Source organism: Poecilia reticulata, linkage group LG19, assembly GCF_000633615.1.
Source record: "Poecilia reticulata strain Guanapo linkage group LG19, Guppy_female_1.0+MT, whole genome shotgun sequence".
Lineage (NCBI taxonomy): Eukaryota > Metazoa > Chordata > Actinopteri > Cyprinodontiformes > Poeciliidae > Poecilia > Poecilia reticulata.
In genome coordinates, this window is record NC_024349.1 from 8,850,975 (window position 1) to 8,865,808 (window position 14,834).

General features: G+C 36.8%; 1 protein-coding gene across 4 annotated transcripts; it reads left to right on the forward strand.

The window, feature by feature from the left end:
* Positions 1 to 1,207: 1,207 nt before the first annotated feature.
* Positions 1,208 to 6,713, forward strand: nif3l1 (NIF3 NGG1 interacting factor 3-like 1 (S. cerevisiae)). 4 transcript variants are annotated; one of them, XM_008436799.2, is made up of 7 exons: positions 1,208 to 1,360; positions 2,361 to 2,932; positions 3,556 to 3,712; positions 3,955 to 4,078; positions 4,740 to 4,878; positions 5,033 to 5,116; positions 6,333 to 6,713. In XM_008436799.2, the coding sequence occupies exons 2-7, from the start codon at positions 2,371 to 2,373 to the stop codon at positions 6,515 to 6,517; spliced, it is 1,251 nt and encodes a 416-aa protein (XP_008435021.2). In that variant the 5' UTR covers positions 1,208 to 1,360; positions 2,361 to 2,370; the 3' UTR covers positions 6,518 to 6,713. The 4 variants fall into 4 exon arrangements, with proteins under 4 accessions (XP_008435021.2, XP_017166237.1, XP_017166235.1 ...); XM_017310748.1 differs by having other exon boundaries at positions 2,480 to 2,932; XM_017310746.1 differs by having other exon boundaries at positions 1,208 to 1,355.
* The last annotated feature ends 8,121 nt before the right edge of the window (positions 6,714 to 14,834 follow it).

Below are 14,834 nucleotides of genomic sequence, written 5' to 3' on the forward strand. Positions count from 1 at the left end.
GCTGAGCCTGAAACTGGCGGACAGATGGGGCGCAGGGGGCTTATAGTGCCAATTAACCGGAATAAAGCAGTTCTCTCAGTGAACAGGCTGAACCTAAAACACATCTGTGAATCCCACTTAACAGACTGAACATAAACAACGATATTACCAAAAAAAAATCTAACTCTTATTGGGATATTTTAAAACTAATTTGTTTGTTTTTAATCATTTCTATTTGTGCATTTATGTAAATTCTGTTCATGTTAATGGAGAAGGAAGAATTAGATGATGTAATGATGGATACCGTGCCGTTTATCTGATCCTTCCCTCATCCTAACATCGAGCATCAACCTTTTTTTTTGTTGCTTTAATCCAGACTAATCTCCCTCTTGGTCACTCTCAATCCCGAGGAAGCCAGTCTGCCCAGAAGCCTGCTTTCGTGTCAGACCTGCAGGTTTAACCCTTCAGCAATCTTCATCTGCAGCCATGTTTCATTTGCTTTATTGCCAGACTGGTAATCCTTCTGCGTATATGAAGCTGAACTCTGACCAGCTCCACCTTAGCACGGCTCATCATAGTCGTCTCGTCTTTTTATGTTTAGTTTAATGTGGAGGTTTGTTTCATAATCTTGTAAATAACCTGTATTGTGTAACACCAAGGCTAAAGAATGTTGATTAAATTTCCTCTATTAGCCGGATAAACTTCTTTGTTTTAATGATACAAAAAGTTAGTTAAATAATTTAGGATCCTTTTATTTTTAGAATGTAATTACTCTAAAACCAAAACAGTAAGTATAAAGATAATTCATCTCTAAAAGATCTCAGCAAAAAGAACTTCCTTTTAAAATACAAAATGTTTCCAAAACATTTTCTCTGCTAATCATTCTCTTACTGTAAAAACATAAGATTAAGTAACATACTATTTTATCACAGTATTTTCTATTATATATTTATTCTTATACGTTTAGTATCTTCTAAAGTCTGACTAGTAAGTGAAGTTGCCTGATTTGGATATGTTTGATTGATTAGAAATTAATGAATCAATTAAATACATTTGGGTTGAGCTGGGATTATGTTTTTTTTCCCCAAAAGCGTGGAATAAAATGAAACTAGTTCATTTTCTTTAATCATTTAAAATTAAAATGCAAAACAAGTTAGGAATTACTTTCTAATGACTTGCTATTCTTTATTTCACCATACTGTAAAATCCTAAACCTTCAGTAGTCGTAATCTCTCCCATCTACAAGCAGATGGAAGCCTAGAAAGGACATTTTGAGATTTCTGCTAAAAGTGTGCTGTTCTGTTTCACTTTTCCGACTTAGATCATTTTAGCAACGTAACTCCTGAAATCGTGATTTGTTTAAAACGCAGACCCGGGTAAGGTGAGTCCATTTCTGCTCACATTTGTTACGACGTGCAGAGGTTGAGTCTAGCCGTTAACTGCAAAGGAAATGCTAGCGTTAGCTCTGCTGCTAGCGATAGCTCTGCTGCTAGCGTCTTGTCTATGAGCAGAGTAGCTAATGCTAATATTAAACTAAGCTTCCGCGCCCTGGAATATCCATAAGTTTGTTTGATGTTTAAAATGGTGATACCGAATAGAAAGGCCGTTTTAAAATGTATGCATTATTGTGACTCAATTTTAAAAAGTGAAACTTACAGCAGAGTGGTAAAAGTACGGTCCGAGGGCCATTTGCAGCCCTTGGAATTAATTTTTGTGGCCCCACAATCAATTTGGCTGAACGTTTGATGCAGGTAGGTTTAAAATAAATAAATAAATAAATAAAAATAAAATTTAAAAAATCTGGGAAATATTTTTAAAGACAAAATCTTTATAAATGTGGAAATTTTAGGTACAGTATTTTTCTTTATTTAACCACACTTTTTGATTTAACTTAATAGTAATGGTGACCCCAATAATTTAGCAACTTTTACTCAACAGCAGGTCTGAAGACAAGTTTAACTTGCATTTAGCAAGTTAAACTTTGCTAAATGCAGTAAAAGTGACCTACAAGGTTTCAACCCAACACGATTGTATGCCAGTAAGATTTGTAGATCACATTTCTATAATTAAAAAATCTGAATATTTTCTTTAAAATATTTAATGTTTTTTTGTTGCTGTAGGTAAAATAAACCAAACATTACAATAAATATAGATTTTTACATTTTTCATCATCTGACGGCGGCCGTTATGTTCATGTATCTTTCTCGCACATTTGTGTCCAGATACTTTCTTTTTGTTAGTCTTGAAGCCATATGTCTGCTATTTATTGCGGCGCATTTGCCTACTAAGATGGCGCAGATCACTTCCAGTTCTGACTGGTTGGAGCTATGTATTGTTAAAATAACAGCTGTTTTGTGTTTATTTTCTTTTTGTCCTGACAGATCTCCACTGATGCTGCCAGGATGGAGAAATCTCTCTTGGACTTTTTCCTTTCTGAAAAGCAGAAGATGTTTAATCTGTAAAAATTCAAACTTTAACACTTCAGCTCTGTTTCTCTCAGCTTCATCCGCCACTCAGAGCAGACTGACCTCAGGTCTTCTTCTGCGTTCCTCGGTTAATTCTCCCTCTGCCCGCCGCCTCTCGGTCTCTGCCGGCCCAATGGAGCTGAAGGAGGTTCTGCAGGTTCTGGAGCAGCTCGCTCCTCTGTCTCTGGCCGAATCGTGGGATAACGTTGGCCTGCTGGTGGAGCCCAGCAAACCTCGGCCAATCAAAACCGTCCTGCTGACCAACGACCTGACGGACGCTGTCATGGAGGAGGCGGAGGCCCTGAGCTGTGACCTCATCGTCTCGTACCACCCGCCGTTGTTTCGGCCAATCAAGCGGCTGGCTCAGAAAGACTGGAAGCAGCGGTTGGCCATCCGGGCCGTTGAGGCCGGGATGGCGGTCTTCTCCCCGCATACGTCCTGGGACAGCATGAAGGGAGGGGTAAACGACTGGCTGGTTGGTGGACTGGGTGAGACGCCATGAAGCTTCTTCGTTTTGTTTTTGAGTGTTGTGAAGTAAAATTATAAATCGTTTTCAAACCTTTACAAAAAGAGTACAAAAAAAGAAACTATTTGTCAGACAGCAATATTTAAGTCTCATCACAGATTCTTAGTTCACTTGAGGTCTGGACTTTGACTATGCTGCAAGTGGGAAATGCTGTAATCATAGAAAATTGAAGTAAAAGCTGACAGCCAACAAAATTGGAACAGAAAACTGATTCAGACACAGACAAAATTGCTGCAACCATAAAGCCGTTGCAATAGCAAAACCATTACTACAACCAAACTTCAACACTGGTTGAAATGTTAAAGAAAAGAACTGATGCAAACACAAAAAAATTGCTGCAAAGGCAGCGAGTTTACAGCTTTTTATACTCACTTTGCATTTTGTGGCACTTTTCCTTTTACTTCTGTTTTTGCAGTTTGCAGTATTTTTCCGCATCATTTATTCTTTTTGTTTGTGTTTTTTGGAGTTTGCATTGTTCATGTTTTTGCAGTTCGTTTCATCATTTGTTGCTCCTGTTCTACACCACAGAAAATCCCAGTAAATTAAGTTGAAGCTGGGTTTTTTTCCCTCATCTTTGTCTGCCAGGCAGCGGTCAGGTGTCTGTGCTCAGTCAGGCCCACGGCGGCGCCTCCCACAGTCACAAACTGGAATTCATGGTGAGGAGTCCAGAGGAGCTGAACGCTGTTGTGGAGGAGCTGAAGACCAGTGATGATGGAACAGCGCTGCAGTGTTCGGGCAGCAGGTAGTGTCAATATTAAACACTTATCCTGCAATATGTGTGTAAGAATCTGCAGTTTATATGGTTTACATGACGCAAGATTTAAAAAGTCAAGTCTAATCTATTGGTTAGGAATCATACACTTTGTGGGGATTTTGTCATTTATTCCAACAAAGCTGCAAAAAACCAAAATAAAACAAAAAAAAACCCCTATAATTTTTAGTCCATTGCATTGAAAATAAAATACTTTTTTTGCTTCACCACAGACCAGACAGCAGCGGCATCCATGTCAGCTTAACCTGCAGTGCCTCAGCACTGACCCCTAGTGTCCAGATACTGTTAAAGCACAGCGCTCCCTGCCAGTCCCTCAGCATCCTCAAGTTGGAGAAGGTACAATTTTAAAGTTATGTCTGCAGCTGAAGATTATTTTAGCAATCGATTATTCTGGCGATTAACCGGATTTGAAAAATGGCCACATTTTCTATATTTTTTCATTTAACCAAAAAAATTTAACCATTTAACACTTAAGCCTATTTTGTGTAATATTAAAAATGCAAACAATTCAATTCCTTTAACAAAAAAAAAATATTTTATTGCCTAAAATGCAATAACATAGCATTCTATTAGTGAAACCTTGATCATTTGTAGCAAACAATGCATCTACAGAGTAGAGCTGATCATTTGGTTATTTTTTGGGTTAACTGATTAATAATTGGACAGCAAAAGGAGATTTAAAAATAAAATTGAACCAGGTGACTTGAGCAGTTCTGGGTAAAACATATTTACAGACAAAAGTTTTTGTTTTTTTTACCTTGTAAACAAAAAAATACATATTTTTTGTACAATTTAGTCTTAATTACAGCTCTGAATGTGCTGTTCTTTCAGCAAATTAACTTTGAGTCTGTAAACTTCAGTTAACAACTAATCAATTTTAAAGATTTCAACAATCAATCACAATTAATTCGATTGTTTTAACCCAAGCTGTATTTTAAACTTTGGAGTTTAATGCATTTTTCCACAAAATGAAGTAAAGTTATGATGTCACCTGCAGGCTCCTCTCCCAGGCCACGGCCAAGGACGTCTCAGCGTTTTGGACCAGCCGGTCACCGTGGCAACAGCTATCCAGAAGATGAAATCTCATTTGGGATTAGCTAATCTCCGTTTGGCTCTGGGAGCAGGCAGGACATTAGGCGAGGAAAACTGGACACAAACTCGTCACTAAGCAGCATATTTTCTAACATTTAAATCTTTATTTATTGCACTTACCTTCTGTGAAGAACATATTTTTGACAAATCAGCCTTCTTAAGACGATAATAACGGGTCATTGTTGTGATTTATTTCAGAGTCCTCAGTCTGCACCGCTGCAGTTTGTGCCGGCTCTGGAGCCTCAGTGCTGAGCGGCGTCCAGGCCGACCTCTTCATCACCGGTAAATCTGAAAACAAACCGGAGCTGTAGACAAACATTTACTGCCACTTCTGGCAAATATGGAAAAACAAGCTTTAAAATGATCTTCATATGTACAAAATGTTTAAAACAACTGAAACTGTGACAAACAAGGAGAGATGTAGAACAATCTCGCCACCACAAACAGAAGCTGCTTTTTCATTACAAATGTCCACAAATCTTTTAATATTCTGCTAATGTTGGAAAAAAAAACCATTGCAGTGTTTCCATTCAGCGAAATTATTTTTGTAATTCCAATTTGCATAATTTTATGGTTAATGGGAACACAACAATTCAAAAATTTGGACCAATATCAATAACTGATATTTATCCAGTTTGTACATTTTCCTATCCTGCATCATGTGACAACACAACACAAACAGCAACAAGATAGAAATAAACTAAGTATGTAAATAAAACTCAATTATCACAACGGTGTACCACAAAAAAAGGAAACAAATCTCCTGTTACAGGTCACAGAGTCTGAAGTAGCAACTACCTATTTTGCATGTTTTTGTTCTTCCGTTTGGGTTTCTACTGCCTTTAAAACAACTCAAGTGCTTAAAAAAGAGACACTCGGCCGGTTTTTTAAAGTTATGCTTTTGGTAACTGGAAAACAAGTCATTTCAACATTAAGTCACATTCGACAGGCACCACACCGTTACCTAGCAACCCCAGCAGAGCCAAGTCTTGTTACCTTGCAACCCAAGCGGAGCTCCAACAGATTTAGTTTTACCGCTTGCGTGTGTTTTACAATGGCTGCTGGGAAAGATAAGTGTTTTGTTGCCAACATACCATTCAGAAACCACTTGCTGCTTGCTTTTGGGTTGTGCAGGAGGCTCCACTTCTGCTTTTCAAAGATGTACAGTTGTATAATTGCACAACTGTTTGTAGCCATTTTCACGTGGGAGTGTAAACGTTGAGTTGGGGAACGTGGCCAGCAGCAGCTTATTTGGATCTAAAGTGACTTTAGTAGGCAGGACTGACCAGATTAAAATCTCATTATACAAGAATGATTTTGTGCACAAAACGTAAAGAACATGTCATGTTTGGCCCATAGACTGATCCTAACCTATTCAAGGAATTATACTGGGTCACCTTTAAAGCTTTTTCCACATCTTTACCTTTTGATTCTCTTTATTAAGTTAGGTTTGCTTGATAAGTTCGTGCCTGTGGTGTAATTAAATCTGATCTTCCAGGTGAGATGTCCCATCATGAGGTTTTGGATGCGGTGGCGAAGGGAACCAGTGTCATCCTGAGTGACCACAGCAACAGCGAGCGCGGTTTCCTGGCCGTGTTCAGGGAGCGTCTCGCCGTGCGGCTGCCCGACGCCATGATGGTGGTGCTGTCCAAGGCTGACAGAGACCCGCTGGAGGTCGTCTGAAGGACTCGGAGTTACAAATAAATCATAAAACACAGGAAAATTGTCTACTGAACATAAAAAGGCTGCTTTTTTTGTAAAAACAGGCTGTGATGGAAAGTATATATTTTGATTAAAGTAGCTTTTATGCATGTTAGGGGAAAAAAACATCATCTTGCAAGTGAGAGCTGAAGATAAAGGAGATAATCTGTAATTTAAATGCATGGAGTAAGCAGTGGATCTATTTCTGGATGACACACAGAGAGACATAATCCCAACATACAGGGGCTTCAGCCTTCGTGCACTGCAAAAACACAAAATCTCAACAAGTAGTTTTGTTTAGTTTCTAATGCAAATATTTTAGGACACTAGAAAAAAGTCAAAACTAATTTAAAAGTAACTTTTCAGCAAGAAATATAGGCTTGTTCTAGGTCAGTGTTTCTCAACCCTGGTCCTCACCGCCCCCCTGCTCTGCATGTTTTAGATGTGCCTCTATTCCAAAACAGCTGATTCAAATGATTGCATGACCATCAAGTGCTGCAGAAGCCTGTTAATCACCCAGAGATACAATTCAGGTGTGTGGCAGAAGGGAAACACCTAAAACATGCAGGACAGGGGGGCGATGTGGACCAGGGTTGAGAAACACTGTTCCAGGTCAATAATTCCTCAATATTAATGAAAACATTCTAGTTGCAGTGGCACCGTTACCTAGCAACCTCAGCCAAGCCCACCCTGTTGCCTAGCAACCCGGTTCTACTGGCATATTATTTCACTTATAACAAGACGTTTTTCCCCATGGTGTAAGTGTAAAAACTAATAATTTTTAATCAATGTTGAGGAATTACTGACTTAAACCAAGCTCCTAGAAGAAAAAGTAACATGTTGTGTTTTTGTAGTGTTTCTTTCATATAATTTAATCTGTATACAGAATTTTCAGATATAAACTTTTGCCATTTTCAGACAAGAATCTCAATTTATATCCAGAATAGAAACATCTATAATATAACTGATATTCATCAAATTAAAGACAAGCTGTTAAATGCAAAGATCTAGACGTAAAAAATGTTTAATTTGTTAATTTTGAGGTTTGGTCCTTGCGTATTAAGTAAAGTTGAAGACAAAGTAAAGAAGGTTACTGGGTCTGTGCTCCAAATATGTTTCCTCACAAAGATGGAGAAAACCTTAGACTCAGCAGTCACTTAGTGCTCACCTCGAGGGAAAATGTATATTTTGCTTCCAGGTCATAAATATGAATCACTCATTTTAGATCTCATTGCAAAAACACTGAATCTAGTATTTTTGCTGTGAAAATACACCTTAAATAAGACAAAGCAAACTTTTCCAGCAAGATATAGGAGCTGGTTTTAATTCAATAATTCCTTAACATTTAAGAAGTTCTTCAATATTCTTCTAATTTTTTAAAAACTTATGACATTTTTTCCATAAGTGAAGTGTAAATGATCTCCCAATAAAATTAGTATTTTTTAATTTATTTATTTTAAACAACGTATCTTGCTGAAATGTTACTTGTTAGTTTTGTCTTATTCAAAGTGTAGTAAGATATTTGCACTACAAAACTAAACCAAAATACTTGGTAAGATGTTGTGTTTTTACAGTGTGTGGGGGGTTAAAAAGAAATGCTTGGATTGATAAATTTTCTCTAAAAGGAAGTAATTACATAGAGCACAGGACCAAAAGTAATCCCGATCAGATTAAAAAGCTTGTTCAGTAGCAAAGTAGGGAATCAGAAATCTCATTTCTGCATGAAGGGTTCAATCAGAGCTCGACTCAGAGGATTTAGAGCCAAATAATGACAAACAGCGGATTGGGATGTGTCATAAATTCCTCAAAGAATGACCTTTAAACCCCTCAGAGCAAACATGGGTGGACATCAAACCATTTAACACATCCATGTTAAAGTGTTGGGCTCTTAGTCCTGATGTTTCCAGCTGCCCCCAAACAAAACTAACAGTCCTCATCAGCGGCTACACCTGTCCGTCCGTAAAAACATTAAGAGCCATCGAACGCCTCGCCGCTCCCATCAAGGTGGAACGACCTCGACCTCGGCTTGACGTTCACACCTCTGCTTCCCCTCGAGCTGCGCTCACTTTCATCCCCAACGACAAACACAAATGGCGAAGGAAAACAGCAACTAAAACAACACGTAGAGCTGGCTGGTGTAAACCGACTCCAGCTGTCGCTGTTTTATGTCGGCAGAGGCTGGAAGCAGCCCGGTATGAGGCCTGGTAGTTTGCTTTCCCCTGCTAACCAGGAAACAGCATTCTGCTTTAATGAGAACTCCTGGAAAATCTAGATATCAGGAGAGGAGTAGAGAAGAAAAAGGAAGAGGGAAAAAAAGACAAAAATTGGTTATTAGGTGTTCTATAAAAACAAAAGGGAGATTTTACTTTAAGGCCATATTGAAAAAAATCTGATTTTTTTTCTCAGAATTTTTAAATTTGATTTCAGAAGATTAAAAGGGAGATTAAAGTGAAACTTCTGAGAGAAAAAATCTGAACATTGAGAGAAAAGTATGAATTCTAAGAAAAGAGTGCAAATTCTCATAAAAAAGGCTGGGCTCTTAAAAAAAAAAGCCTGAACTCAAGAGAAAAAAAAGTCAGAATTCCGATAGAGAAAATTACAAATTTTAGAAAAAAAGTCAGAATTCCGATAGAGAAAATTACAAATTCTAAAAAAAAGAAAAGTCAGATAGTATGAGAGAGAAAACTGCAAGGTCTAACAAAAAAGTCAAAATTCATTCTGAGGAAAAAACTAGTTATGAGAGAAAAAAATTTATTTTTTCCCCAGTGGCCCAAATCCTCTTCCTTACAATATGGCTGAGAATTTTTTTTTTTACATTACACCAAGTTTCTGATTTTAATAGTTTTTTTCTTTCTTTTTTTTTTTTTTTTACTTGCTTCCTTTTTTTTCTAAAGAAATTACAATAACTTTATTAAGAGGTAGTTATATTATTAGCAGGAAATTACAATTTAATCAGAAAAACCATTAAAGATGCAGAAAAAAGTTGCTTTAATGGCAAAAAGTTTATCTACCTGTTAGCCTAAAACAGTTGTGGAAACATAATTATCGCCCCACACAGTGACAGACAGGAAGCTGGTTTTCAGCTCAATCTGGATGAAAATCAGGATTAAGCTTTGAGATTTGGTGAGTTTTCTTCTTGAGTCATAAAATTCTGAGATGAAATTAAAACAAAAAAAAAATTCAACATTAGTTAAAAAAATTACATTAGCAGCTCTAGATGACACTGAGCTTAGATGCTGAACAGCGAGGACAGGTGTTTGACATAAACAACTAAATAATTCAGATAGTTGTAGGTAGCTGTAAATACTGTCTTGATCTCCAGATCTAGGAGATGCACCTGAACTCAGACGCATATAAAAAGCTGCAGACACTCATGTTTATCTAGAGACCAAACTGCAGCTGTGAGCCAAACTGCATCCAGAGCCTGACCCCCTGAAGGGAGTTTAACAGGCAGGAAGAAACGTGTCATCAAGCAGCTGCAGGGGGCGGCCGCCGTTACTGCAACCAGACCAACCTGCATGCAGAAATGCTTCACATAATCTGGATAATCTGGAATAAAACACAGCAGCTGCTTCATGTGCAACACAGAACTACAAAACAAACAGAAAAACTGAAAATTAGTGAGAAGTTTGTATGATTTAGTGTCTAATGAAGATCCTCAAACAAGTTCAAATATCTGCAAAATCTTCTGTTTTCTTTTTTGTTGCACTTAAAGTTTAAATATAACCAGATTAAATTTCATTTAAGTCAATCTGACATTTTGATTAATTAAAACCTACATTGCAAAAAGACAAAATCTTACTATTACAAATAACTGTTGAGTAAGATATAGGAGCTTATATTAAGTCACTAATTCCTTAATACTGAAGAAAGAGTAGTAGTTCTACTTCTTTTATAACATGGGAAAAATGTCTTATTATACAGTCATATGTAAAAGTGTGGGCACCCCTATTGATCTTAATCATTTTTATTTCTAGATATTTGAGTGTTTGCAACAGCTATTTCAGTTTGATATATCTAATAACTGATGAACACAGTAATATTTCAGTACTAAAATGAGGTTTATTGTACTAACAGAAATATGCAATATGGATCAAAACAAAATTGGACAGGTGCAAAAATTTGGGTACCCTTATCATTTCATTGATTTGAATACCTTTAACTACTTTTCACTGACCTACTGAAGCACAAAATTGGTCTGGTAACCTCATTAAGCTTTGAACTTCATAGCCAGGTGTAGCCAATCATGAGAAAAGGTATTTAATGTGGCCAAATGCAAGTTGTTCTCCTATTTGAATCTCCTCTGAAGAGTGGCATCATGGGCACCTCAAAACAGCTCTCAAATGATCTGAAAACAAAGATTGTTCAACATAGTTGTTTAGGGGAAGGATACAAAAAGTTGTCTGAGATTTCAGCTGTCAGTTTCCACTGTGAGGAACATATTAAGGAAATGGAAGACCACTGGGACAGTTCTTGTTAAGCCCAGAAGTGGCAGGCCAAGAAAAATATCACAGAGGCAGAGAAGAAGAATGGTGAGAACAGTCAAGGACAACCCATAGACCACCTCCAAAGACCTGCAGCATCATTTTGCTGCAGATGGTGTCACTGTGCATCGTTCCAACAATTCAGTGCACTTTGCACAAGGAGAAGCTGTATGGGAGAGTGATGCGAAAGAAGCCGTTTCTGCAAGCACGCCACAAACAGAGCCGCTTGAGGTATGCAAAAGYACATTTGGACAAGCCAGCTTCATTTTGGAATAAGGTCCTGTGGACTGATGAAACAAAGATTGAGTTGTTTGGTCATAAAAAAGGCCTTATGCATGGCAGAAAAAAAACACAGCTTTCCAAGAAAAACACTTGCTACCCACTGGGAAATTTGGTGGAGGTTCCATCATGCTTTGGGGCTGTGTGGCCAGTGCCGTCACTGGGAGTCTTGTTAAAGTTGAGGGTCGCATGGATTCCAATCAATATCAACAGATTCTTGAGAATAATGTTCAAGAATCAGTTACAAAGTTGGAAGTTACGACGGGGATGGATATTTCAGCGAGACAATGATCCAAAGCACCTCTCCAAATCTACTCAGGCATTCATGCAGAGGAACAATTACAATGTTCTGGAATGGCCATCCAGTCCACAGACCTGAATGTCATTGAACATCTGTGGGATGATTTGAAGCGGGCTGTCCATGCTCGGCGACCATCAAACTTAACTGAACTGGAATTGTTTTGTAAAGAGGAATGGTCAAAAATACCTTCATCCAGGATCCAGGAACCCATTAAAAGCTACAGGAAGCGACTAGAGGCTGTTATTTTTGCAAAAGGAAGATCTACTAAATATTAATGTCCCTTTTCTATTGAGGTGCCCATACTTTTGCACCTGTCAAATTTTGTGTTAATGCGTACTGCACTTTTTTTTTTAGTCCAATAAACTTAATTTCAATACTGAAATATTCCTGTGTCCACAAGTTATTGGCTGTATCAAACTGAAATAGCTGTTGCAAACGCCCAAATATTTAGAAATAACAATGATTAAGATTAATAGGGGTGCCCAAACTTTTTAATATGACTGTATGTGGAATAATTTAATCTAAAATCAGTATCAGTATTAAGGAATTACTGCCTTAAAATAAGCTCATATCTTGCTCAAAAGTTATTTATAAAAGTTTTACTAAGATATTTGCACTAGCAAAAACGTATCTGTCCAAAAATTACTCAAGTAAGAGTAAAAAAGTATTTGGTAAAAAGTCTACTCAAGTACTGAGTAACTAATCAAATGATCAGTCATTTAATATTTAAAAATTACATCTTCAGACAGACCAAAATATTAAATAAAGTGGAAATTTTGATATTTAAATGACAAAAATGACAATTTATATAAGTAACAAAAAGAAACAAAATCAGGCAAAAAATGTTTGGTTAAAACATGTTTGTTTTTCATTCAGTAGGAAAAAAAATCCAGAAATTTTACTGAAGTAAGAGTAGAAATACTTCATAATAAAAACCCTAAAAGTAAGAGTAAAAAGTACAACAAAGTAAAAGTACTCCTAAAAGTATTTTTTTTTAAGTTTCTCAAGTAAATTTAAATTAGTAAACTTAACTAGTTATTATTGAACTCTGGATATTATGCACTAAAATTAAAGTTCAAACCAAGTTCTGGATGTTATATGACCTGCAGAAATAATAAATAACTTAAATAAAATGTCCTTTATGGCTGAAGAAAAACAAAATCAAAGTAGAAAAACAAAAACTGTGGCATCAATCAGTCTTTAAAGGGACGCCAGAGAACGCAATCAATCCAAATTATTCCAAAAGCTCACTGATGATTCACCCTGGAGGTCAAAAAACTGCCCCAGTTAAGGTCAGAGGTCATGATTAACAATAAAAATCACCTGATTTGGGGCTATTTTGCTTCCTTCAACTTGCTTTCATTGATTAAATCTTAAATTTTTCTCTGTTGCTTTGACTCTGCAGCAGGACAATAAACCAGAGGATTAGAGGAAGTCTGAAAGTGGCCTAGTCAAACTCTAGACTGAAATCTGTCTTGGATATTGTAGATATTTTATCTTCTGAAATCAAGCATTTCTCCAAAGGAAACTGGGCCAATCTTAAATTAACAGATAGATGGTCCCAAACTCAGATTTACAGTAAGTTTTCTAAAAATCCTTTTAAAACTGCTGACATCACCCAACTACACTGCAAAAACAGAAAATCTTACCAAGTATTTTTGATTTGTTTCTAGTGCAAATATGTTAGTAAACTTGAAATATGACAAAACTAATTAAAACGCAACTTTTCAGCAAGTTATAAAGCTAAACCTATAATTCATTACATTGATGAAAAAGTACAAATAAATGAAATAAATTACTTTTTAATAAATATTCACAAATTATTTACGTAAAACAAGCTCCCATATAATGCTGAAAAGTTAGTTTTGTCTCATTTCATATGTACTAACATATTTGCACTAGAAACTAGACAGAAATACTTGGTAATATTTTGTGTTTTTGCTGCGTAAATGAAGAACACACCTGTCACTTTTGTTTGACTAATAAACACTTAAAAAAAGTCAGATTTTTCCAGTCAAATCCATGACGACCATTAATGTTGATGTTTTCCGAGCAGAGGCAGAAGTAAAGTTTAGAGGACAGGGAGGAGAAATGAGGAGCGAAGTGAAAATAGGGCCATTTGGCCGAAGGTGTGAAGTCCGACACACCTATTTAACCGAACCGGCCAGGGCAGAGAGCTCTTACAGCGCAGGACGGCGACAGAAACACAGACCGACGACGAGCAAGAAGCTAAATTAACAACTCTGAAACTTATTTTAGAGGAAAAAGGGAAAAGCCAGGTGAAGAAGTGAGTTTATGTGCAGTAAATGAGGAGGACAGGTGAGACAAAAGGACAAGGAGAATGCTGAATGTGGAGATGTACCCGGGTCTGACTCAACGGATGGGAGACTGCTTCTACAGAGGTGAGAGGCCTGGACCATGAAAACCTGTTCACACTGCAAAAACACTAAATATTACCAGGAATTTATGTCTAGTTTCTAATGTAAATGTTTTGGTTCACTTAAAATAAGACAAAACTAACTTGCAAGATATAAGAACTTGTTTTAAGTAAATAATTCTTTAATATTGATGACTAACTACTAGTTATGCTCACAGATTATTTCACTTATAACAATACTTTTTTTTCTATATTATAAGTGAAATAATCTACCAAAGGGACTAGAAATTTTTCAACAATATTAAGCAATTATTTACTGAAAATAAGCTACCATACCTCACTGAAAAGTTACTTGTAAATTAGTTAGTTGCACTAGAAAATAGGCAAAAAATATCTCGCAAGATTTTGCGTTTTTGCAGTGTAAAAATGGAAACGTACAACCTGATCACTGCAAAAAACTACATTTTACAAAGTATTCTTTTTTTAAAAGGTTTTGTTCGCTCTAGTGGCCTTTATTTGAAGGTAGTTTGACAGAAAAGAGGGTAATGAGAGGGGGAAGACATGCAACAAATGTCACCAGGCCAGGAATCGAACCTGCGACCACCAACATGAGGACTAAGGTTTAAATACATGGGCTGTGCTTTGCCCCTGGGCCACCACAGCACCCCATACAAAGTATTCTTGGTTTGTTTTTAGTGCAAATATCTAAGTTCACTTGAAATGAGACAAAATTAACTTAGTAGTATTTTTTTAGCAAAATATAGGAGCCTGTTTTAATTCCTTATGAAAAAGTAATTTCTTTCTCTCTTTATTGTTTATTTGCATCCTGACAAGTGTTATATATAAACAAATACTAAA